The sequence below is a fragment of the Pan troglodytes genome, chromosome 20, assembly GCF_028858775.2.
Source record: "Pan troglodytes isolate AG18354 chromosome 20, NHGRI_mPanTro3-v2.0_pri, whole genome shotgun sequence".
NCBI classification, from domain to species: domain Eukaryota; kingdom Metazoa; phylum Chordata; class Mammalia; order Primates; family Hominidae; genus Pan; species Pan troglodytes.
Window position 1 is genome coordinate 8,266,892 of NC_072418.2, and position 22,373 is coordinate 8,289,264.

A 22,373-nucleotide genomic window follows, 5' to 3' on the forward strand; every position below is an offset into this window, starting at 1 on the left:
AGAAATCCTGGGACTGGCTCCTAACAACCGCCAGTGACAAGCTTTGTGGCAGTGAGCAGAGGTGTCCCTCAGGCTCAGCTCAGTCTCTGTGGGTTGCAGGACCTGCCCTTGGAGGTGGGCCTGGGTGGGAGGTCTTAGGGCCCCAGGACCTGGGCCACCTGGGGCTTTTTTTTTTTTTTTTTCTTTTTGAGATGGAGTCTTGCTCTGTCGCCCAGACTGGAGTGCAGTGGTGCGATCTTGGCTCACTGCAAGCTCCACCTCCTGGGTTCAAGCGATTCTCCTGCCTCAGCTTCCTAAGTAGCTGGGATTATAGGCGCCCACCATCATGCACGGCTAATTTTTGTATTTTTAGTAGAGGCGGGGTTTCACCATGTTGGTCAGTCTGGTCTCAAACTCCTGACCTCGTGATCTGCCCACCTCGGCCTCCCAAAGTGCTGGGATTACAGGCGTGAGCCACCGCGCCCAGCCCACCTGGGGCATTTTTGTTGCTGTACAATAGAAACAAGTTCTCTATATGTTCCCCAGGCTGGTCCAAACTCCTGGGCTCAAGTGATCCTCCCACCTAGACCTCCCAAAGTGCTGGGATTTCAGGCATGAGCCGCAGTGGCTGGTCAGAACCTGGGGCCCTTTTGAACTTTGATTCCTCAGCAATTTTGTCAGCCCTGGCTCGGGCTGAGAAGCCCCTGTGAGGCCAGAGAGGGAAAGGGACCTGTCCAGGGTCACACAGGAATCATGCCTCGAGCCTCCCCAGCCACGGACTTGTATCCATCCAGGGCATTTCAGCCCCTGCAGGGCAGTGGCCTGCCCCTCCTCCTTGGAGCCAGGAAGGGATGCAGTGCCACAGGGATCTGGCTCTGTCCCAGGCCCTGTGGGGCTGGCAGTTGAGTAAGCAGTCAGGCTGGGTGCACCCATCCCTCCCCCACTCCCCACTGCCCAGCACAGTGCATTCATGCAGCTGGGCCCCGCCCCATCTCCAGAGGCACCTTCCACTAGCAACAGTCTCCCCGGGCACAACACAGCTAACACAAGGCCCCGCAGGCAGGACTCTGGGACAGACGCAGGCCAGGTGAGCGTCTGAACAAGGGGCAGTCGGCCAGGGTGGGCTTGCGGGAGTCCCCACCTTGACCTCTCTCCCTTCCGGCTGCCCAGAGCCCAGACCAAGCATGGACGCCGTGGATGCCACCATGGAGAAACTCCGGGCACAGTGCCTGTCCCGCGGGGCCTCGGGCATCCAGGGCCTGGCCAGGTGAGCTGTCCCCTCTCACCTTCCTGACCCCGGCCCCTGAGACCACTGTTCCAACCGTGTCCCCTGCCTCCAGGTTTTTCCGCCAACTAGACCGGGACGGGAGCAGATCCCTGGACGCTGATGAGTTCCGGCAGGGTCTGGCCAAACTCGGGCTGGTGCTGGACCAGGCGGAGGCAGAGGGTGTGTGTAGGAAGTGGGACCGCAACGGCAGCGGGACGCTGGATCTGGAGGAGTTCCTTCGGGCGCTGCGGGTGAGCCCCCACCTCACAGTCAAGGCGTGTGCCCTGGGCATGGGGCGACAGAGGATGCCGAGATGCGGAGACAGGGGACTCCTCCCTAAGAGCTGCTGTTAAGAGGCGCCTGCGGGGGCATACAGCCCCAGTGCTCTGCACAGCGTCTTGGGGGTTTGGGTGTGCTACCCACCACCCCCAGTCACCACCTCCTGTCCCAGCCCCCCATGTCCCAGGCCCGGGAGGCTGTCATCGCAGCTGCATTTGCCAAGCTGGACCGCAGTGGGGACGGCGTCGTGACGGTGGACGACCTCCGCGGGGTGTACAGTGGCCGTGCCCACCCCAAGGTGCGCAGTGGGGAGTGGACCGAGGACGAGGTGCTGCGCCGCTTCCTGGACAACTTCGACTCCTCTGAGAAGGACGGGCAGGTGGGTGGCTGCGCGGGGGGCCCCCTCCCCAGGCAGTTCCTCGGCCGTGCCCCCTCACGGCCCTCTGTTCCCAGGTCACACTGGCGGAATTCCAGGACTACTACAGCGGCGTGAGTGCCTCCATGAACACGGATGAGGAGTTCGTGGCCATGATGACCAGTGCCTGGCAGCTGTGAGCAGCTCCGGCTCAGCCCTGCTGCCCTGGCCTGTCACTCCCCACCCCTGCCGGAGACCTCCCTTCCCTGGGCCCCTTCTCTCCTGGGCAGCCACACCACAGAGCGGGGAGGGGCAGGTGGGGGAATGGAGGCTGCAGGACTGGCTAGACCAGGTCCCTGCCAGGCCACCAGGCGGAGGTGGGACAAAGGTCCTAACAGGAGTCACTGGCTCAGGACCCCAGGGAGAAACGCTCTCCCCACCCACGCCATGCAGACCAGAGGCCTTGCAGCCCCTGTGGATGCCCCCGCCGAGGTCCCCCGATCCCCGCACCCGGACTGCTGCTCCCTGCCCCTCCCTTGCGGGTCCCCCAGGAAGCCAGGTGACCCCAGGTGGGAGGCTGTGTGTGGAGGCCATCCTGGAAGGAAGTTTAGACCTGCCCAGGTGTGGAGCGAGGGGCACAGGGGCATCCTAACCTCAGAAACTGAAATAAAGCCTTTGAAAAAAAAATCTGTAAAACATCAACCCCCAATCAGAAGATGGCAAATGGGGAATAAAAATAGCAGGTAACACGTCCAGCGGGCCCAGTATCTACATTCTGGTGAGCGGCCCGAGGCTGGGAGCTCTGGGCGGGGGCAGACCGGCGGGGCCTTGCAGCAGGGGTGGGGGTAAAGTGCGGGTGGTGGTGGAGAGAACAGGGCTGTGGCTGGACCCCAGCACTGGTGACACGCTGGGTGGGAGCATGAGGCCCCAGGCTGCTGGAGGTCTTCGCCCGGGGAGGTGGAGGCCGTTCCTGGTCAGGGGCTTCCTGAGGCCCCTGGGGCATGCAGAGGCCAGGGTTTTAGTTAAAAGTTTAATGTAGTTCCCAAATACATTTCATATGACAATCTTACATAAATGTTCCAAAACACCTGGGCGTTATCTCGTTGTACTCGTCACTAGCTGGCTAAGGCTTAAAGCAGAGACGTGTGACTGGGTCTCTCCGGAGGGCCTCTGGTTCTTCCCGGGCTCAGGCTTGCTGGGGGCTGGGGGCCAGGGCTCTGGCGACCTAGAGGTGTGGACGGCATAGCTGCAGGAAGCCTTCTCTTAACCCTCCGAGAGTGGGACTGGGAGATTTCCTCTGAAGTCCCAAAGAGGCCCTGTGCCCAGGGGACCTCCTCCTCGGCCTCCCCAGGTGGGTGGTGCAAGCTGGCTCTTGGCCATGCTCCAGGGTCGGGTGGGCACAGGCGTCCACTCCAGTGTGCTGCGTGCTTGTGAGACTGCCTGTTCTGGGACCAGCCCCCAGGCTCTTCCACCAAGACTTGGTGAGGGTCCCCCTCTGCCTCTCACAGAAGCCCCTGGCCCTGGACTGTCCTGGGGGCAGGGACACCTGTGGCTGGGGAAGGGATGGCCAACAGCGGGAAGCAGTTTGCGCCTGGTGCCTGATGATGGTGAACCACGTGACAGATGGAGACGGGAGTCAGGGGACCCTGGGGACCCTTCCAGGTCCAGTGACCTTTTCCCAGACAGGCATTCTCCAGGCCTAGGACAGACAGGGCCCCAACTCCTCATCACCCCGTGACTTGGCCTGGAGGAACCTGGGGTGGGAAACAAGTAGTCCCCCAACCTCAGAGGCCAGAACCACAGGTGGGGGACAGGGACCTCGACAGAGCTGTGCTTGCTCAACGCTCGAGAGCATCTTAACCTAAGAAACCAAAACAAAGCCTTCGAAAATAAAAAGAAAAAAAGATGTAAAATATACACCCCTAATCAGAGAGGGGAAGTGGGAAATGAAGATAGTAGTTAACAGCACGTCCAATGGGCCCAGTGTCTACACTCGTACGAGCAGCCCCCCAAGCTGGGCGGGGGTCCCAGGCCTATAGTTGGGGAGCCCCGGGCAGGGGCAGAGGGCTGGCTGCTCCCCACAAAGGCAGGGCCCCGCAGCAGGGTGGGAAGGGTGTGGGTGGCGGAGAAGCCAGGGGCTCTGGCTGGACCCAGAGGCTGGCGACACGCGGGGTGAAGGAACGAGGTCTCCAGTCCCAGTGAGAAGCCGTGACAAGTCTTAATGTGCCATTTCAATTCAAAGGAGGGGAGGGAGGAAATGTTCTTGTTTGTTCGCTCATCAATATGATGAGGTCTCGTGTCCCAAACCACATTCAGGCAGTTCCCGAGTCTGCTTTTGAACAGGATGTGCGGGTCCAGACTGTGGCCGGCCCAGCGGGGTGTGTGGTTCCCGGCCCCGCACCTGGACGCTGCCGGTGGGGTGGGGGCGGGTGGGCGGGCGGACAGACGGACAAAGCAGCAGCCTGGTGTGCAGCCGGGCTCCCGGCCGCTATGTGCTCCCGGTCGTCTGCCCGTCCCCTTCGTCACCAGCACCTGCAGGGAAGCAGCAGCCCCGCGTCAGGATGGAGCCCGCACTTCCCAGGTCTGGCCACCCCCGCCAGGAGATCAGCACTGGATCAAGGATGGCGGGCAGCTCTTTCTATCCCCCCCAGGGTAGGGACCACCCGACTCACCAGCTGCGGTGGCCCCTGAAGGAGCCAGGACATCGTCATCGTCGCTGTCGTCCTCCTCGTTGGATGGGGCTGCCCCAGGCTCAGGCGCGGGCATCTTGGCCTCCTGCTCCTGCTCCACGCGGCTGCGCAGGGCCAGGATGCGGTGGTGCAGGGCTGCATACAACTGACCTGTGTCCTTGGAGCTGGCCTGGGAAGGGAGGAGGGTATGAGACCCCCGGACCCCAGTCCTACCCCCTCCTGCCTTCTGCAGAACACAAGTGCCAAGTCCCAAGGTTCAGAGGTGACACTGCCACAAGGCCTTGTGGGGAGGCCATTGGCCCTGGGCCTGCCGGCCTCTCCCCGAAAGGATGCCACCACTCCCAGGTGGCTGGGAATATCCCAGAGGTCAGGGTTGGTGGACTCGACTGTGACACCATGACATAGGACAGATGTGACCGCCCCACAGGGCTGTTAGCCCTGAACACATCACAACCCCTCAGCCAAACCCCAGCGGTTTCTCTGGGTTGAGAAGAGGACAAGGACCATGATCTCTATTCCTGAAGGCTGGGACTGGCGGGTCCCATAGTGCTTCTCATGTCCCAGGAAGCAACTGAAGCCCCTGCCCCCTCCCCTCCCCACCGTCCTGCCTGATCTGTGTGCCCAGGGACCCCCACAGGGCTGGCAGGATGAGGGGTCCCGGAGGCACCCGCGTGGCTGGCTCACCGAGATCAGGAAGACCTTCACGCCCTGGTCCTCGGTGTCCATGGCTGTGATGCGGATGCTCTTCTCGCTGGCCTTGTCGATCTGCATCTGGGCCCACAGCTTGGTGTTGAGGATCAGTCGCAGGCTCCCCTGGGTCCGCATCACTACAACCGACAAGGCCACTCAGCCCTGGCCCCCACACCGGCCCCCTCACAAACAGCCAGCTCCAAGAGCCAACACCGTCCAGATGGAAAGCGACATCACCGCGCAAAAGCCCATGATCCTCCCAGGACCCACCCACAGAGCAAGACTTCTCCCTGAGGCCAGCCCTGGCACACCTGCTCCCAGGGCGGGGCTCCTCCTCCCCAAGCCTGGACCACTGAAGGCCACAACTGCAGGTGGCTGCACAGGCTGGTGCTGCAGATCAGTGGCCAGAGGCCACATGCAGCTTGTGGGAGGTTGTGTTTGGTCCACACAGGTGGGCACCAGGATGGCAGTTCCCTTGGAGAAGGGGGGATTAGAGAGGAGCACGGGGTGGGCTGCGGGAGGCAGGGGCTGACACTCAAGGTGCATGCGCTGTGTGTGTGAGACATCGGCCTCCATGGGAGTCCACGTCCTCCTGACTGGCCTCCCGAGTGGGCCAGCCCTGCCCTCTGGTTTCCTTAGGAGAAGGCAGAGTAGGACCGCAGCTTAGCGCTTCCATGGAGAGGAGACGAGAGGACTGCGGGCAGCAGATTACGGAGGAAAATGGGAGGGCCCTGACTCTTCTAGAGTATGCAACACCCCTGCGCCTGGCCTGGGCCCACCCCGTGGACTCAGCCAAGCCCCTACCTTCCTGCCAGCCGCCTCTCCCCACTGGAGCAGGCCTGGAGACGGTCAGAAACTTGTCCCCCTGCCCTGGCCCAGCGAACAGATCTCCCTGAGCCCAGGTGCCCACCTCAGAGGCCGAGTGGGAGAAAGACAGAGGTGATTTTGCTCTCCCTGAAGCTGGGGAGGGTACTGCTGCCACGGGGCTACAGGCTGATGACCCAGGCAGAGGGGAAGACCTGGGGGCTCAGGGCTCTATGCCCTCTCTTTCCACGGACATTTGAACATTTCCACGAGACAAAAGGAAAAACACAAGAAGACGTCCATAAGGCTGGGCACAGTGGCTCAAGCCTGTAATTCCAGGACTTTGGGAGGCCGAGGTGGGCAGATCACCTGAGGTCAGGAGTTCGAGACAAGCCTGACCAATGTGGAGAAACCCTATCTCTACTCAAAGTATAAAAAAATTAGCCAGGCTTGGTGGCAGGTGCCTATAAGCCCAGCTGCTCGGGAGGCTGAGGCAGGAGAATCGCGTGAACCTGGGAGGTGGAGGCTGCGGTGGGCCGAAACGAAGCCACTGCACTCCAGACTGGGCAACAAGGGCAAAACTCCGTCTCAAAAAAAAAAAAAAAAAAGAAGACGTCCATGGGGAACAAAAGAGCAGTCCCAGCCTGCAGGGACATCCCCTGTCTGTTCTGACCAGAGCAGTGTTTCTGATTGAAGTGCATGAACACTACCCTTCAAGGGGGCTGCTTGAGTTACTGCTGGGCCTGAAACCCATATTTATGAAAAGGCCAGAAGACACTTTGATTTGGGAAGATAAAACAAAAAGATGGTCCCAGCGCAGTGGCCCACGCCTGTAATTCCAGCGCTTTGGGAGGCTGAGGTGGGAGGACTGTTTGAGGCCAGGAGCTCAAGACCAGCCTGGGCAACACAGGGAGACCCGTCTTTATAAAGACAAAAACAAAAAAATTAGCCAGACATGGTGGTGCATCTGTAGTCCCAGCTACTCAGGAGGCTGAGGTGGGAGGATCACTTGAGCCCAGGAATTTGAGGCGATGATCACACTGTACTCCAGCCTGGGTGATGGAGTGAAATCATCTTTAGAAGGAAAAAAAAGACACGCCCACATTTCAAATGTGCACACACACAGGCTGATTTCCTTAAGTGGGTGTGTGTATGCAGGTACTCCAAGCTAAATGTCCACCAATAGGGAAAAGTCCATTGACTGTCAATGGAACATTAACATGAAAGCTTTTCAAAAACAGTATATTTTATTTTTTTTTGAGATGGAGTCTTGGTCTGTCGCCCAGGCTGGAGTGCAGTGGCTCAATCTCGGCCCACTGCAATCTCCGTCTTCCAAGTTCAAGCAATTCTCCTCCCTCAGCCTCCCGAGTAGCTGGGATTACAGACATGTATCACCATGCCCGGCTAATTTTTGTATTTTTAGTAGAGACAGGGTTTTGCCATGTTGGCCAGGCTGGTCTTGAACTCCTGACCTCAGGTGATCTGCCCACCTTGGCCTCCCAAAGTGCTGGGGTTACAGGCGTGAGCCACTGCGCCTGGCCAAAATTTGTCTTTATCAAGAGATTAGACTTGATGTTTGATTTCATTTTCCTTTCTATCATAAACCTGCCACTTTGTCAGAAAATCAGCTTAAAAACTTCCACAGACTTTTGTCCATTTTGACACTAAGAGGGTCACAGACGAGCTGGCAGCTGGAGCCAGTGTGTGAGGGTGGTGTTGAGGGCTGGGTGCAGGGAGGGGGTTTGGGGGGCGGCTCTCATGGGAGACCGACTCTGTGCCTTGACTCTCACAAGGGTAGGGTCAGGATCTCCCCCGCTTCATTCCCTTTGGAATTGCATAGTCCCCAGCCCTCCCCATGGGGACCCGGCCACAGCCCCCGCCCTCTGCAGCTCACCTAGTCGGGACTGTAGTGTGCCGTCGTCGGTGGACGCCATGTCATTGAGTCTGAGCAGCCCCCGGCCTCTCTCCACCCAGGACTGTGAGGTCTTGTCAAAGACAAACAGCTTGCACTGCATCTGGAACACAGTGGCCGCCGGTAAGCAGGGACCCCAGCTGGTGTCCTGCTGCAGCCACACCCTGAGAGTCGCCCTTTAGCCTGTGGGGACTGCCAGGGCCAGCCAACGATGGCCTGGGGGCCACCTTGGTCAGTTTTTTGTCCTGCCCTCAAGCTAGAACAGGCTTTACATTGTAAAAGGGGTATCTGAAATTAAAAGAATCACTAAGGAAATGAAAAGCAAAACAACGGTGAGAAACCTCTCTGCGCACTCTAGGATGGCTATACCCACGTGGGGGGAAGCTGGAACCCTCACACACTGCTGGCGGGAAGGCCGCATGGTGCCACTGCTGCGGAAGAGAGTCTGGCGGCTCCTCAAACTGCTCAACAAGGAATTACCACATGCCCAAGCAATCCCATTCCTCGGTATGTACCCAAGAGAAATGGAACATTTGTTCATGTTCACACACAGATCGCACATGAACGTGCACAGCACCATCATTCACGGTAGCCAAGTCTCAAGGAGGAATGGAGTGACACACATGGTCCACCCCTACAGCGCATCTCACTCAGTCTTAATAAAGAACAAGGCTCCGACCCCCGCCGCAACATGGATGAACCTCTGGCTCAGCGAGAGAAGCCAGACACGAAAGGCCACATAGTGCGTTGACGCCATTTATATGAAATGTCAAGGACAGGCAAAAAACAGAGACAGGAAGTGGATCTGTGGCTGCCAGGGGCTGGGGAGGGAGGAGGAGTTACTGTGAACGGACAATGCTCTTTCTGGGGGAATGGGACGGTGTTCTTTTTGGGGGCAAAAATGTTGTACGTTAGACTCTGGTGAAAGTTGCCTGACTCTGTGAATATACTAGAAACCACGGAATTGTATGCTTTAAAAGGATGGATTATATAGCATTTGTACTATATTTCAATACAGCAGTTTTGTATATATAAACAAAGAAAAATACGAGACAGACACCCCTACATGGCTTTCCACATACCCCCTAAGTCAATCTCTTTCAACATGAACAGATGACAAAATGGTAAGTGGGAAAAAAGAACAGTGCTCTTAAGAACCCCACGATACGCCACCCGGTTTACAGACACAGACACCTGCTTATGTGCCATGGGAGAGGAAGCAGATGGATGCTGCCCGACCCGGGTGGTGCGGCCTGCGGAGCAGGGATGGGGGATGCCAGGAGGGGACGGTGGGGTGGAACCTCTGGCTGCACCTGATCTTTTCCCTACGAAGACACCACAGGATGCCAGGTGACAAATAATTACAGTTGCCAGCTCTGGGCGACAAGATAAGATGTTTGGTATGACAGTCTTTGTCATTCCCTGAACCATCAAAAATGTCTCAGGCTGGGTGCGGTGGCTCACGCCTGTCATCCCAGCACTTTGGGAGGCCGAGGCGGGTGGATCACATGAGGTCAGGAGTTCGAGACCAGCCTGGCCAACATGGTGAAACCCCGTCTCTACTAAAAATACCAAAATTAGCCTGGTGTGGTGGTGCACACCTGTAATCCCAGCTACTCAGGCGACTGAGGCACAAGAATCCCTTGAACCCAGGAAGCAGAGGTTGCAGTGAGCCGAGACTGTGCCACTGTACTCCAGCCTGGGTGACAGAGTAAGACACTGTCTCAAAAAAAATTAAAACAAAACAAAGAATGTCTCAAACAGATCCTCCTCCTCTGAAACCAAAGACATGCAAGAAGCCCCTGAGCCTAAGCTCTCTCTACAAACGCCACCAACAAAGTCCCAGAGCGTGGGGCCAGTGGCCCCTCTGTCATCTCAGGGGCAGGCCTGTGTGCTCAGAGGATGTGGGCCCAGCCCTTGCGGTTGGACCCCCAGGTGCATGGAAGACCCAGGGCCACCGAGGAGGGGCCGGCCCCTCACCTGTAACACGTTGCTCTCCGCCTCCTCCCCGGTGATGACTTCCACTTTTTCCAACAAACACTTCCGCGCTGTTGCCTTGGTGTAGGCGGCTGCCGACTCAGCCAGGGACTCTGAAAAGTTATTGGCCAAAAAGACTGACTGATTATTTGGCGAGAGGAGAGCCATCTCTCCTCATCCGACAGGAGATGAGAGGGTTGGTTCTGGTCTCAAGGACGCCTGCTGCCCCTGGCAGGCCTGCCCCGGCAACCCAAGTGGACCCTAGACACAGCCAGGGCATGTGGCCTCAGAAGCTGCAGGGAGACCATCTGAGGGCCAAGTGTGGCCCCAGACTCTCGTGTTCGTGCCGAGCAGACGATGGGGGGACAGTGAGAGACTCCTCCACGCCTGCTGCCTGCGCCTCCCCACCCTCCCCACGGCCACAAGGCGACACAGGCCCTCGAGTTCTTTATCACAAACCCTTGCTCACTGCAAGGCAGGGCCCTGGAGCTGGTTCACATGTGGTCGTTACTGCTGCGGGAGTCGGGCCCCTTATCCCTCCCGGCTGGGGGTGTGAATGGACCCAGCATCCCCTCATCATCCCCCAAGATGACCTACCATGAGCCCCATGCCGTGGTGGGACGCTAACATACCTTTCTCAGGGGTGGCCTCCTGGGACGAGGACTCAGACCCTGACTCGGCAGCTGCATTTTCCCTGTTGGCATCTGAACTGACCTCGTTTAATTTTGGGGGGCTCTGCAGGGACACAAAAGCATACAAGGAAGAGGGCACTTGTGTGGTCCTTCAGCAGCAGCTCTGAGCACCTCTCTGCCTGGCCCCCAACACTACGCTGCCCCCAGCACTCCTGCCCACTCCCGGTGACACCCTGAACTGCCTGGGAGCTCCCCACGTGGTCCCTCAGGCATCACTACGGGGTGAGTGCCACCAGCCGACAGTCCCCTCGAGCCACACTGGTCACTCCGTCTGGGTGAGGCAAGACTTTGAACATTTCATTGAAATAGAAAAAGCACAGCGTGGCCACGAAGGAAGAGAAGCTGCAGAGTACTTAATGCAGCCTAACTCGAGACAGAGCTAGAGTGACCAGGCGGCTCAGGACAGGCCCTCACGCAGTCCCAGTGGAGCTGGGTGGAATCAGGAAGAAAAAGGAACACGTGTAAAGAGGTAGGCAAGCCATTCTAGAACCCTCTCCCAGGCTGGCTGGGCTCCTGGGAACAGAGATGGGCCTTTCGTGCACCCAAGGCCTTGGCCGCGGTTATGCTCACAGGAGCAGGGAGGCCAGCAGCCCTGTCCACCAGCACGGCTGGCCCTGTCCCACAGGACTTTTGTCAGTTGGCCTGGTGGGGAGGAACCATGGACCCCGACTGCCAGCAGGACCCTGCAGCCTCCAGGGAAGCCCATCTTGGGATGAAGTTGGCCCTGGTCAGCACGGAGGAGCCGGGAAAAGCGAATGCCAGTTCATAGGCAGCCAGTGGCCTGGCCAGTTTTCAGGCTGAGTCTGAGCAGGGTCTTCCCTCTCTCACTTGCTACTGAAGGCATCCCCATCTCACACAGGACGACACAGCAGCCCCGCTCTCCATGTCCCCTTGACCTGTGGCTGGCGCCGAGAGCCTCTGGTCCCTGAGAACATTCCCAACACAGCCACTCACCAAAACTCGCTCGCTCATGTTCTGGCCAAATACAAATTTGTTGCTGGAGGCGTCGGCACTATTGGTTGAGTTCTCTAAACTGAAGAGAAGATGTGCAATGAGTGTGGGGCGTCACGTGGGAAGGTGGCCAGGCAAATGTATGGGTACCCATGGAGTACACACTGACGCAGAGGGCACAGTGGAGGGGCCTCCGCCACTGTGCACAGGGTGGCGTGTCAGAGGCAGGAAGCCACACACCTCCCTGTGCCATTGAAAACATTAACCCTTAGCTCGCCCTAATGGAGGGGCCCCACAGCATGAGGGAAGCCACCTTCCACCTGCTCTACCCGCCCATCTCCCAGGCGGGACACGCTTTCTTCTGAGACACCTGGAGGGGCAGCTGGGCCGTGGGTAGCATTACCCCCAGCCATGTCAGTCAAGGACATGATGAGGTCTTTGCCCCAGGTGCCCAAACCCAGAATAAGGGGGCGCCTGAGTCGCCTCTGGCCTGCTCTGTTCTGCTCTGGGCATGAGGTCCACAAGACAGAGGGCACACTCCAAGGGCTGGGCTGTAGCCTCCATGGGCCCCTGGACAACCCCACAGAACTCTGGTCCTGTCTCAGGCGTCCAGTGAATCCCAGGACAAGGCCCACCACCCTGGCCCACCCAAGGTTGTGCCCAGAGTGGGGAATGAGAGAGAGGGGCCTGAGAGCAACCTGGATTCTGGGCCTGAGTCGGGCACGGGGACCACAGACCCCTCTCTGGCAGAAGCCCTCGCGGCCACCTGCATCGCCATGCCAGGCTGGCCGCTGGGACCGAGAAACACACCTGGAACTGATATACTGGAGGAAATAGTTCGTTGCGGTTGGCGTGTCTGCGCTGGGGTGTCCAGCATTCTCCATGTCGGCTTCGTCCACGCTCTCATTGATCAGCTGGGAATGAGACGGAGCGCTCAGTAATCGGGGGTGGGGTGGTGCCTGGAGTTCCACAGCTCAGTGTCTGTAGACCCCCTGAGCTGCATGGAACTGTTTGGAGCCATGAACCCTCTCCTGTACCCGCCTGTGTGTGTGCGCGTGCATGTGCTGGGGGGCAGGGCTATAATCAACTCCATCACCTTTTGCTTTAACAGTTAGGACCGAAAGAGAGCTCATGAAGCTTCAAGGAGCCTTTTCCACCTTGTTACAAAACCATGCCTTGTTATAAAACCACGCCTAAGCTGGCCTCTCGGTCAATGCTTCATACCAATAACACAACGTTACAAAGCTGATGTTTTGGGGGGTTTACTATGAACATGATAGAAGCAGAATTTCTTGAGGGCCTCTTTCCTACCAGCTGCTATGCTGAGTCTGTCAAATGCACGATCTGCTTTAATCCTCATGAGGCCTGGGAGGGGGATGTTAGGGACCCTGTGTGACCAACAAGGAAGCAGAGGCTCAGAGGGTTAAGAAACCATGGCTCTGGCTGGGCGCGGTGGCTCGTGCCTGTAATACCAGCACTTTGGGAGGCTGAGGCGGCAGGGAATCACTTGAGGTCAGGAATTCGAGACCAGCCTGGCCAACATGGAGAAATCCCCACCTCTACTAAAAATACAAAAAATTAGCTGGATGTGGCAGTGGGCGCCTGTAATCCCAGATATTTGGGAGGCTAAGGCAGGAGAATCGCTCGAACCCAGGAGGTGGAGGTTGCAGTGAGCAGAGATCATGCCACTGCACTCCAGCCTGGGCGACACAGCAAGACTTCGTGTCCAAAGAAAAAAAAAGAATCCATGGCTCAAGTTTGCCCTGGAAGGAGAGGCTGGGATTTGACTGAGACTGCGAAGTGCACGTAAGCCTCTGACTTCTGCAAGAAGCCAACCCCACCAAATTCAAAGCAGCTGTCTCCCCAGACTCAAGGCAGAGATTCCACAGGGCCTGAACTCCACAGGCCAAGCCCTTCCCCGCCTCTTGCCCTCCCTCCTTGGAGGGAACAGCCCCTGAGGGACTCATTATTTTGCCTAAAGCCATGGCAACAGCAACATCAACTTTCCACGCTTCTCGACTTGGGCTTCTGTTGGACGGTGAGTAACAGAAAGGAAAGCAGAAAACACAAGCTGGTGCTTTCTGCATGCTAGAGAGGTTTTTGTTTATTTCAGGGCCCTCCCCGTCGACACTACTGACATGTTGACACTGGGCCCAGAACATTCCCTGTGGTGTGGCTATCCTGGGCACTGCAAGGGGCGGAGTGGCATCCCTGACCTCCAGAAGTACCTCCCAGTTGTGACAACCACAAATGTGTCTAGACACAGCCACCGATACCGCCTCTCGGGCTTTGCAAGAAGCTTCTTGCCAGTGGAGCTGCTAGAGATGCCGTAGCACATTCCATGTCTGTGGCTGGGAAAGGTGGTGCTGGCTGACCCTGGTCTTCCTAGAGTCCCAGTGCATGGTCCAGGGCCACTGTTACCAACCACTGCCATCCCTTCCCCACCCCACAATCTCCAAACTAGGACCACATGTCTGGAGGGCAGCCACGAGGTGGCAGACGCTTTGCTCCCTTTCAGGAAAGAAGACAGTGTTGTCACCCCACCCTGCCCCACTTAAAAAAAAATAAGGTGACAGTTCTTAATGGGGGCGATTCTACTCCACAGGGAATACTGGCCACATCTGGGGACATTTGTGGTTGTCAGATGTCAGGAGCATTGGGTGGGTGGAGGCCAGTGATGCTGCTCAGCACCCTGCAGTGCCCAGGGCGACTCCTCAGAAACTAAGAATGGTCCAGCCGTAATGCTGCTAGTGCTGAAATGGAGAAACCCTGAAATACGGGAACAGAAACCTCTGGGCAGAGCTGAGAACACTGGACCGTGCTGTCTTTCTTCTCTGCTATGAAAGCCTGAGGCCTCAGGTTCAGTCACCTTCCCTGTCCCCGCTACCATGAGAACCAGGGACCCTGACTTGAGAAGTCACTGCAGGTGAGGGCTCCGAAGCCTGGGCCGCTGGTGGGGAAGTGCCAGGGCCCAGCACACGCACACCAGCAGCGGACTGTGCTGTGAGCCATGGGGCTGCCTCGCTAACACCTTCTTTGTCCCACGCTCCCCTCCCCTGTTAAAAGGAAAATCTACCTACTTGCCTGCTGTTGAACCTGGGGAAGGCATAAAAAGTCAATGTGCTGGTTCAACAGCTCACATACCTTAACTCTGTCCCTCAAGTTCTGCCCAAATACAAAGGCTTGCTGTGTGGCGGGGTCTTTTTTCTCACAGGCTTCCTCTTCAGAGGCATTGCTGGACTCATTTTTCTGGGGCTCTTTCTCCTATCAAAAACCAAAACAAAACAGAGTAATCAAAACCAGTGCCACACTTGGCCCAGACGGATGCCCAGCAATCCCACACCAGATCATGTACTCCACACGTCTCCTCTGCATGTGCCTGCACTCCCAGCTACTCAGAAGGCTGAGACAGGAGGACTGCTTGAGCCTGGGAGTTGTAGTGAGCTGAGATCACACCAATGCACTCCAGCCTGGGTGACAGAGCAAGACCCTGTCTCCAAACAACAAAAAAGAAACACCTGTGCCCTGCAGAAGCCTTAGTGCCGGCAGAGGGCAGGAAATAACCTGGTTCCTCATCATTGGCCAAGGAATGAAATAATTTACAATAGAAAATATGGGGGAAAAAAAGTACAGCACAGCTGTTACCACCGAGAGGGAGGTAGGCCTCTGACATGCCCACAATACATGGATCAGAGAAGAGAGCAGCTTGTGGGACACGGAAGTGCGATTCCATTTCTGTTAAAGCCAACCCAGTCCCGTGTGTGTGTGTGTGTGTGTGTGTGTGTGTGTGGTGTGTGTGTGTGTGTGGTGTGTGTGTGTGTGTGTGGTGTGTATGTGTGTTGAGGAATGCCCAGGAAAATAAGTCGGGAGAGAGAATTCAAACTACTGACGGAGGTTACCCGGGAACCTCTTAGCTGGAGGGTGGCTCCTGCTTGTTACTTTCTAGGATTTCCATTTTGTGTAAATATTTTCAACATGTAGGTATGACTTTTGTAACTAAATATCCTAAGACCAAATGCATTTATCTTGAGATAATGGAATATGGAGTTGCTAGTAATTTGTATATGTCTTTCCTATACCACATGATAAAAAAGGTGTTGTAGAATTTGAAAAGAAATTTTAAAAGGCTTTTGGCAGATCTTTGGAGTCTCTGGCGATGTGTATAGTGGACATGAACGTGAGGCAGGGAGCGTTTTCCTGGGAGATGTCATGAAGGGACCTGACAACCGTGAACTCGGAGGTGAGAAAGGCTGCAGGCAGCTTCTGACTGGCTCAGCGTGTCCAGTGGGCAGGGAAGCCTGGAGTTACAATGCCAGGCCCAGAATCAGCGGATCACAGCGCTGAGGGCACTTTCTGGTCCAACTGTGAAGGAAGTGAAAAGTATAAATGTTTCTCTACTGTGCTCCCTAGAAATTCTGCTACTGCTGACTTCAGGCTGCATCCTTGTGCCTGTGCAAGAGTGAATGTGGCTTTTTAAAATTAAACACACACCGTGTTTGGCGACCTGGAAGTCCTCAGAGGATGGGCTAACCCCCAGCCCCACTGGGGCCGCCTGCATCCCGTCCAGCAGAAACACTCCCTGGCTCTTGGCTTTGTGCGCTGTGTGCCCCCTGCTCACACCGACTGGTGCTAATCCCGGGTGGGTGGAGCCCACAGAGTCACCTGAGATGGGGCAGGCAAACAGCAAAATGTTTCTGACCACAGGGTATGTCTATGACCCGGCGGGACCTGCTTAGAGGATTCGCTTAAACTGATAAACGAATCCCGAGGCCTGTAACCAGTCTGAGACTCTGTGTGTGTGTGGGGCGGGAGGGGAAGCCTCTTCCCCACTTTCCCAAAGACGGTACCAGGAGTTCCCCCATGGGTCGCCCCCAACATCTAAGCCCTCCTTAGAGGAGATGCCTCATAGCTCACGTTCCCGATGAGCAGTGTATGCCATGTTCATGGGCGGCTTGGAAAAGCTCAGACTCCTGCTGCAGGGCCAGAGAAGGATATACACGGCGAGCCTGGCGAATCTCAACAGTACTGGGTGTGGTCAGAGGGCAGCGTGGGTGTGGCCGCATGGCTCCACCCCAGACCCACATGGAGCAGTGGCTTTGGAGCCAGACGCAGGAGCTGCGAATGGCAGCCAGCAGACCATGGGGTCCAAGGATCAACTTTAGCTACTGCGGCTGCCCAGCCTGCTGGAGGGAAGATAGCACATCACAACTTCTGAGCTCAACGATTTGGGAACAAGCTGTGTGCACTGCTGAGAAGGGGCTGGAACCGGCAGGAAGACGGACTCTGTCCCCTGGGATGGGACACAGCAAGGCCTCTCCAGTGAGGAACAAGCTCTCGGTAGCGGGTGCCACCAGGTCAGCCTGTGCACTCACCATCGGGGACAATCAGAGACATTGGGAGATGGCGGGACGGGCTGGGTCACTTCTAAGTCCTTCTCCAACTCAGAACTGCACACCTGATCTGCTCAGGAGACCTCAGCAGTCAAAGCTTCCAAGCCGCAGAATGCGGTGGAAATGATCCCTATTTCCAATTCAGCAAACTCGTTTGAAAAAGGGCGTGGGGATGTTTTCAAATTTAATTGTGGACAGCCATTTTCACCCTTTGAGCCAGAACATCTACTGGGGATGGAGGGTATAAAACTGCAGGCCATGGACACAGAGCGGAAAATAAACACAAAGATCCAATCTGGCTTTTGCACGGAAGATACCACATGGTGTTACCCTAATTCTGACTTCAAACCCATCTCTGCCAACTTCAAAGGAGGCTCTTCATCAAAGGCCCTTATTTCACAGTGGCTGTGAAACACAAAGCTTTTGGCCCATATAATCCAAACCATATCCCCGCTTAAATGGAACTATTTCTTTTTTTTTTTTTTTAAGGCAGGGTCTGGCTCTGTCGCCCAGGCTGGAATGCAGTGGTGTGATCTCGGCTCACAGCAGCCTCCCCTTCCCGGGCTCAAGCAATCCTCCAGCCTCAGCATCCTGAGTAGCTGGGACTACAGGTACATGCTACCATGCCTGGCTAATCTGTGTATTTTTTTGTAGAGACAGAGTCTTGCTATGTTGCCCAGGGTGGTTTTGAACTCCTGGCCTCAAGCAATCCACCTGCCGTGGCCTCCCAAAGTGCTGAGATTGCAGGTGTGAGCTACCGTGTCTGGCCTAAACAAACTATTTCTGAGATGACTCCCAAAGAAAAATTTTCAACTGGAACCACACAGATAGGAGTCTCTGAGGGGTGGTTTGGGTGTGGACACAGAGAGGGGAGACATTCCTCATGTTAAACATTGCAAGACACCCATCAGTGACAGCCGTTCCTCGGGCCCTAGTGACTCCTCAGAGTGCAGTGGTTCAGGTCCTCCCTCAAGGATCACTCCCGTGAGACATGTGGCGGTCAGCCTTGGGTAACAGGCCCTTCCGGCAGAACTCTGGGCAACAGGTCCTTCCGGCAGAGCTTGCTTGGGAGACACTCTTCTTCTGCCTGACCAGCAAGACCACCCTTGGGAATCTAGATCTGGTTTGTCAGGTACTGTTATTTAGAGCCTACTGAGCAAATCCAGAGAGCCTTACAATAGGCCCACGTGGAAACTGCTTGGAACAGGTGACAGCGTGTGGACTCCACAGCGTGCTGGGAAGGCTGCCCTCCTGCTCCCAAGGGGCCTAGCATGCAGCGCTTCCCTGCCTCAGGACCCACTGACCTCAAGTGCACACACCTCATCGGCAGCTTCGGAAGGACTTCTCCGTGCAACAGTGTCAGGGGATGCTGCGGGCACTGCCCCCGTGCAGTCTGCTGGGAGGCTGACCCCGTTGGTGCCACTGCTGGGGACTGTGGGAGGGAAGGAGAGTGGGGAATCACAGGTGCTTGGTGGCCCTCCCACCCCCACTCACATAGCTGAGGGGCTGGGCCATGTCTAGTCTAGGGCCCCTCCCATGGTAAAGCTCACAGCACATGTCTCCTTTTTAAGGAAGGACCTGGTATCTCCACAAAGAGCCAAAATTCTTGGATTTAAAAAAAAACAAGAGAAACAAACAAAAAAGAGAAACCTGCCGGGCACAGTGGCTCATGTCTGTGGTCCCAGTGCTTTGGGAGGCTGAAGCAGGGAGATTGCTTGGGGCCAGGAGTTTGAGACCAGCCTGGGCAACACAGCAAGTCCCCGTTTCTAAAATAAGATAAAACAAACTGGCTGGGTGTGGTGGTGCACACTTGTGGTCCCAGCTACTTGGGAGGCTGAGGTGGGAGGATCGCTTGAGCCCAGGAGTTCGAGGCTGCAGTGAGCTATGATTGCACCAGTGCACTCCAGTCTGGGTGACAGAGCAAGACCCCATCTCCAAAATAAATAAATAAATAAATAAATAAATAAATAAATAAATAAAATGACCTTTCAAGTTTTTGAAGATAACCTGTGAAAATTGAGGCTGAAATTCTATCTGCAAACACACAGGGATAAATCTCATTCCCAGGAGCCGGCCTGCTTTTATGAAGACAGTGAATGAACAAAGCAGGTTTCACCCACACAGTCACACTCGGCCGAGAGCTGTGAGGAAGCTGTGGAGCCGCCTCTCCCTCCTCCGTTGCCAGGGCTCGGGAGGCTCGGGGCTGGAGACGGCTGGGGGGTGATTTAAAGGATCATCTTCCCTGATCTCTCTGTATTTCTGGTGCATTCAGCAGTCACCTCTGTCGCAACACTGCTGTCCCGGGTGCGACTTCAGGAACGCTCTACCCTGCCGTCTGGGCCTGGGCGCCAGGGCTGCCGTTTCTTACCAGTCTGGGACAGCGCCTTTGGCTGCGGAGCTTGTAACACTGCCGGGCGAAGCACGCTCCGCTGCTGCTCCTTGGGCTTCTGGCTTGGCAGACCTAGGAACAGAAGGCGGCCTTCCCAGTGCCCGCGGACCCCTGCCTGCCCCCAGGCGCTTCAGAGACTGACCCCTGGCATCCCATTTCATGCCCCTTGCAGGCTAGACTTTGCAGGGACGCACTTTTTAAAAAACTTGAGGTCTTTTTTTAACAGCTGGCCAGGAGATCTGGCTACTGTTATTTTTACATGTGATTACATGAAACTCCCAGTGACCGACGCCTGTGAATTAATCCAGTTAGCACAGTAACGCGGCGGGGCGTCGGCGGACTCAACAGTCAAGTGGAGACTGTGAGAGGAGAGCAGTGCATTCACAGGCAGCTACCTGGAGGCTCAGGACTCGGTGTGGGGTCACGTACAGGCACATTTTGCACCTGTTTTTCGAAACAGCCATGCTGAGGAAGTCCCTCTGCCAAAGGCAGACGGGGCAAGGACCCTTGCATGTGCCCTGCCCTGTGCAGCATCCCTGGCAGCCTCACTAGCAGCCGGCTCACTAGCAGCGCGCCGCTGGAATGCAGCCACCCTGCTAACTGGGGCGAACACTGTGGTATGTGGGGGCCAGAACATGAAGGACAGACAGGCTGAACCAAGTGCGCTACTGCTGGGCATGGAGCCCGCCCGATGCACCCCGCCTAGCCTGCTCCCGTGCCACCACTGCCCACTTTTCTGAACACACGACGCTCACAGTCAGGGGTCCCAACCTCCCTGCTCAGACAGCCTCTCTTTAAAGGAACTTTCCAGGGCTCGTGGGTCAAGTTACAAGTGATCTTTCTAGAAAGCAGACTGAGCCCGCGGTGTCCTGGTGTGGCCTAGCAGAGGTCTGAAAAACATCAGAGAGCCACCCCCCGCCCCAGGGAGGTAGACGACCTACCTGCGCTGGGGGCTTGGCCGTGGATCAGCGTTGGTGGCTTCAACCGGAAGCCACTGCTCCTTTCCTCTAAAAGCACAAGACAAAATATCAACAGCAGGCCTGCCTGGGCTGGGACTGGGCCTGGGGGGCAAGGGCAGGAGAGGACTATGGTCTTGGCCTCAGTGACTTCGGGCCTGGAGAACCAGGGAGAACATTTCCAAATTACAACAGAAGTCTCGTCCGATCAGCAGGCCTGGAAGGCGCCTGGAGGAGGGGAGAGACAAGGGCAGGAGGAACGATGGCTCTTGGGTCAGCTGCTGACCATGGGGGCAGGTGGGGCGTCAGCCGCCCTCCCAGCTGTCTATGACCTGCTGCAGGCTCAGGAGCCGAGCTGCTCAGCGGCCCTGTACCTGGCTCTGGAGAATGTCAGGGAGCCACGGAACACAGGCGCTCAGGCCCTACTTCCCTTTCCTAGAAGGCTTGTCTGTCAGAGGACGCGGCTGTGGCCAGGAAGAATCTTGGCACCACTACAGATGTCTGGGAAGTGAGACAGGTTTTTGTGATGAAAAGGTCAAAGGTGGCACACAGTGAGCCTGCCTCCCCTTTCCAGATGTGCCTGCGGAGCTTCCCGTCTCAGTGAGGGGGGCACTCCTGGCCACCGTGGAGGAGGCCAGCTCCCCCTAGGCCGGAGTCCGGGCTGGCAAATTCACAAAACTAGAGGGAAAGGTGAATGCCCAGGAGCTCTTGGGATGGCTCGAGAGCCCAGCCTCACCCAGCCACCTGTCCACATGGACCCCTTCATCTGTGTGTCTTGGCAACTGTGCCCATACGGGGAGTGGGGATGGTGGTCTAATCTGATCCACAACAGGAAGGATTGTCATAAAAGGCCTGTGACTCAGGCAGGCAAGCCTGTTCCTGGGCAAGGCACAGAGACTGTGGCATTATGGCTCCTGGAGGTGGCCCTGCGTTTGTGCTAAGCTTCACCCCCTTGTCAAGCTACAGGACACAAAGATCAATATACAAAAATCGATTGTGTTTCTAACACTAGCAGTGAATGACCCAAAAGCAAAATTAAGAAAATAATTCCATTTACAATAACACCAAAAGGAATAAAATACTTGGGAATACATTTCACAAGATAAAACTATAAAACAATGTTAGGGCCGGGTGCAGTGGCTCATGCCTGTAATCCCAGTGCTTTGGGAGGCTGAGGCAGGAGGACTGCATGAGCCCAAGAGTTTGAGATCAGCCTGGGCAACACTGCAAGACCCTAACTCTACAAAAAATTAAAAACTTAGCCAGGCATGGTGGTACATGCCTGTAGTCCCAGCTACTCAGGAGGCAGAGGTGGGAAGATCACTTGAGCCTGGGAGCTTGAGGTTACAGTGAGTTACGACTGTACCACTGCACTCCAGCCTGGGCGACAGAGTGAGACCTTGTCTCAAACAAAACAAAAACATTGTTGGAAGAAATTAAAGGTGTAAATCAAAAGAAAGACACCCCCTCATGCTGTCTGATTGCATTTCTGTGAAATGCCAGACTAAGCAGAAAGGAGCTGAGCGGTTACCAGGGCTCAAGGGAGGGGGTTGGGGGCAGGCTGTGACTAACGGGGATGAGGTTTCTTTTTGGGATGCTGGAAATGTTCTAAAATTAATCACGTGATGGTCGCACAACTCTGTGGATGTACTAAAACCACTCAATTGTACACTAAAACGATGACGACAAAACCCAAAACACCTTGTCAGCCCAAATTTTCAGACTCCAAATCAAGATTCAGCAGGCCAAGGAAGACCCCTCTCCCGCTGTGCCCCGGAGGCGCCGCTGTGCCTGGGCAGCAAGAGGATTGCAGCAACCCTTCTTACTATAATAGTTGTATGAGGGAGTCGAGCCCCAGGGGCTTCTGGCAGCCTGTGTTAGCAGAGCTGGTGCCTCTCCCGTAACAGACTGGTCATAAAAAAACAAACTCAGGAGAGTCAGATCCTGCAGGATGCGGGGGTGAGCCGCCAGATGTTCCTTTTCCGAAGGAAACACTCAATTACATTTCCAAAGCACGGAGCTATGCAGAAGACGACTGGCAA

General features: G+C 56.2%; 2 protein-coding genes across 33 annotated transcripts in view; one reads left to right on the plus strand and one right to left on the minus strand.

Moving 5' to 3' along the window:
- RANBP3 (RAN binding protein 3) overlaps positions 1-22,373 on the minus strand; it is a 66,474-nt gene that overhangs the window by 1,270 nt on the left and 42,831 nt on the right. For 13 of the 30 annotated variants that reach the window (XM_024351103.3, XM_024351097.3, XM_024351096.3 and 10 more), the window contains 12 exons: positions 20,317-20,382; positions 19,355-19,447; positions 18,291-18,418; positions 14,741-14,860; positions 12,407-12,510; positions 11,600-11,678; positions 10,586-10,688; positions 9,957-10,066; positions 7,959-8,079; positions 5,255-5,397; positions 4,553-4,739; positions 2,897-4,412 (listed from right to left, as the gene is read on the minus strand). In XM_024351103.3, the coding sequence (XP_024206871.1) occupies positions 4,369-4,412; positions 4,553-4,739; positions 5,255-5,397; positions 7,959-8,079; positions 9,957-10,066; positions 10,586-10,688; positions 11,600-11,678; positions 12,407-12,510; positions 14,741-14,860; positions 18,291-18,418; positions 19,355-19,447; positions 20,317-20,382 (1,298 nt within the window). In that variant the 3' untranslated portion in view covers positions 2,897-4,368. 30 annotated transcript variants of the gene reach the window in all.
- Positions 446-2,633, plus strand: CAPS (calcyphosine). Of its 3 annotated transcripts, none has more exons than XM_009434469.5 (5): positions 446-1,066; positions 1,150-1,246; positions 1,320-1,497; positions 1,698-1,904; positions 1,979-2,633. In XM_009434469.5, the coding sequence occupies exons 2-5, from the start codon at positions 1,164-1,166 to the stop codon at positions 2,078-2,080; spliced, it is 570 nt and encodes a 189-aa protein (XP_009432744.1). In that variant the 5' UTR covers positions 446-1,066; positions 1,150-1,163; the 3' UTR covers positions 2,081-2,633. The 3 variants fall into 3 exon arrangements, with proteins under 3 accessions (XP_009432744.1, XP_054529216.1, XP_054529217.1); XM_054673241.2 differs by having other exon boundaries at positions 685-1,065; positions 1,141-1,246; XM_054673242.2 differs by having other exon boundaries at positions 685-1,065; positions 1,141-1,246; positions 1,698-1,823; positions 1,979-2,224.

Bases quoted from the DNA above. Each gene is read 5' to 3' on its own strand.
- CAPS (XM_054673241.2), top strand. From the start codon at position 831: ATGCAGTGCCACAGGGATCTGGCTCTGTCCCAGGCCCTGTGGGGCTGG. The intron at 1,498-1,697 runs GTGAGCCCCCAC...CTCCTGTCCCAG, and splicing joins AGTTCCTTCGGGCGCTGCGG to CCCCCCATGTCCCAGGCCCG. The intron at 1,905-1,978 runs GTGGGTGGCTGC...CTCTGTTCCCAG, and splicing joins CCTCTGAGAAGGACGGGCAG to GTCACACTGGCGGAATTCCA.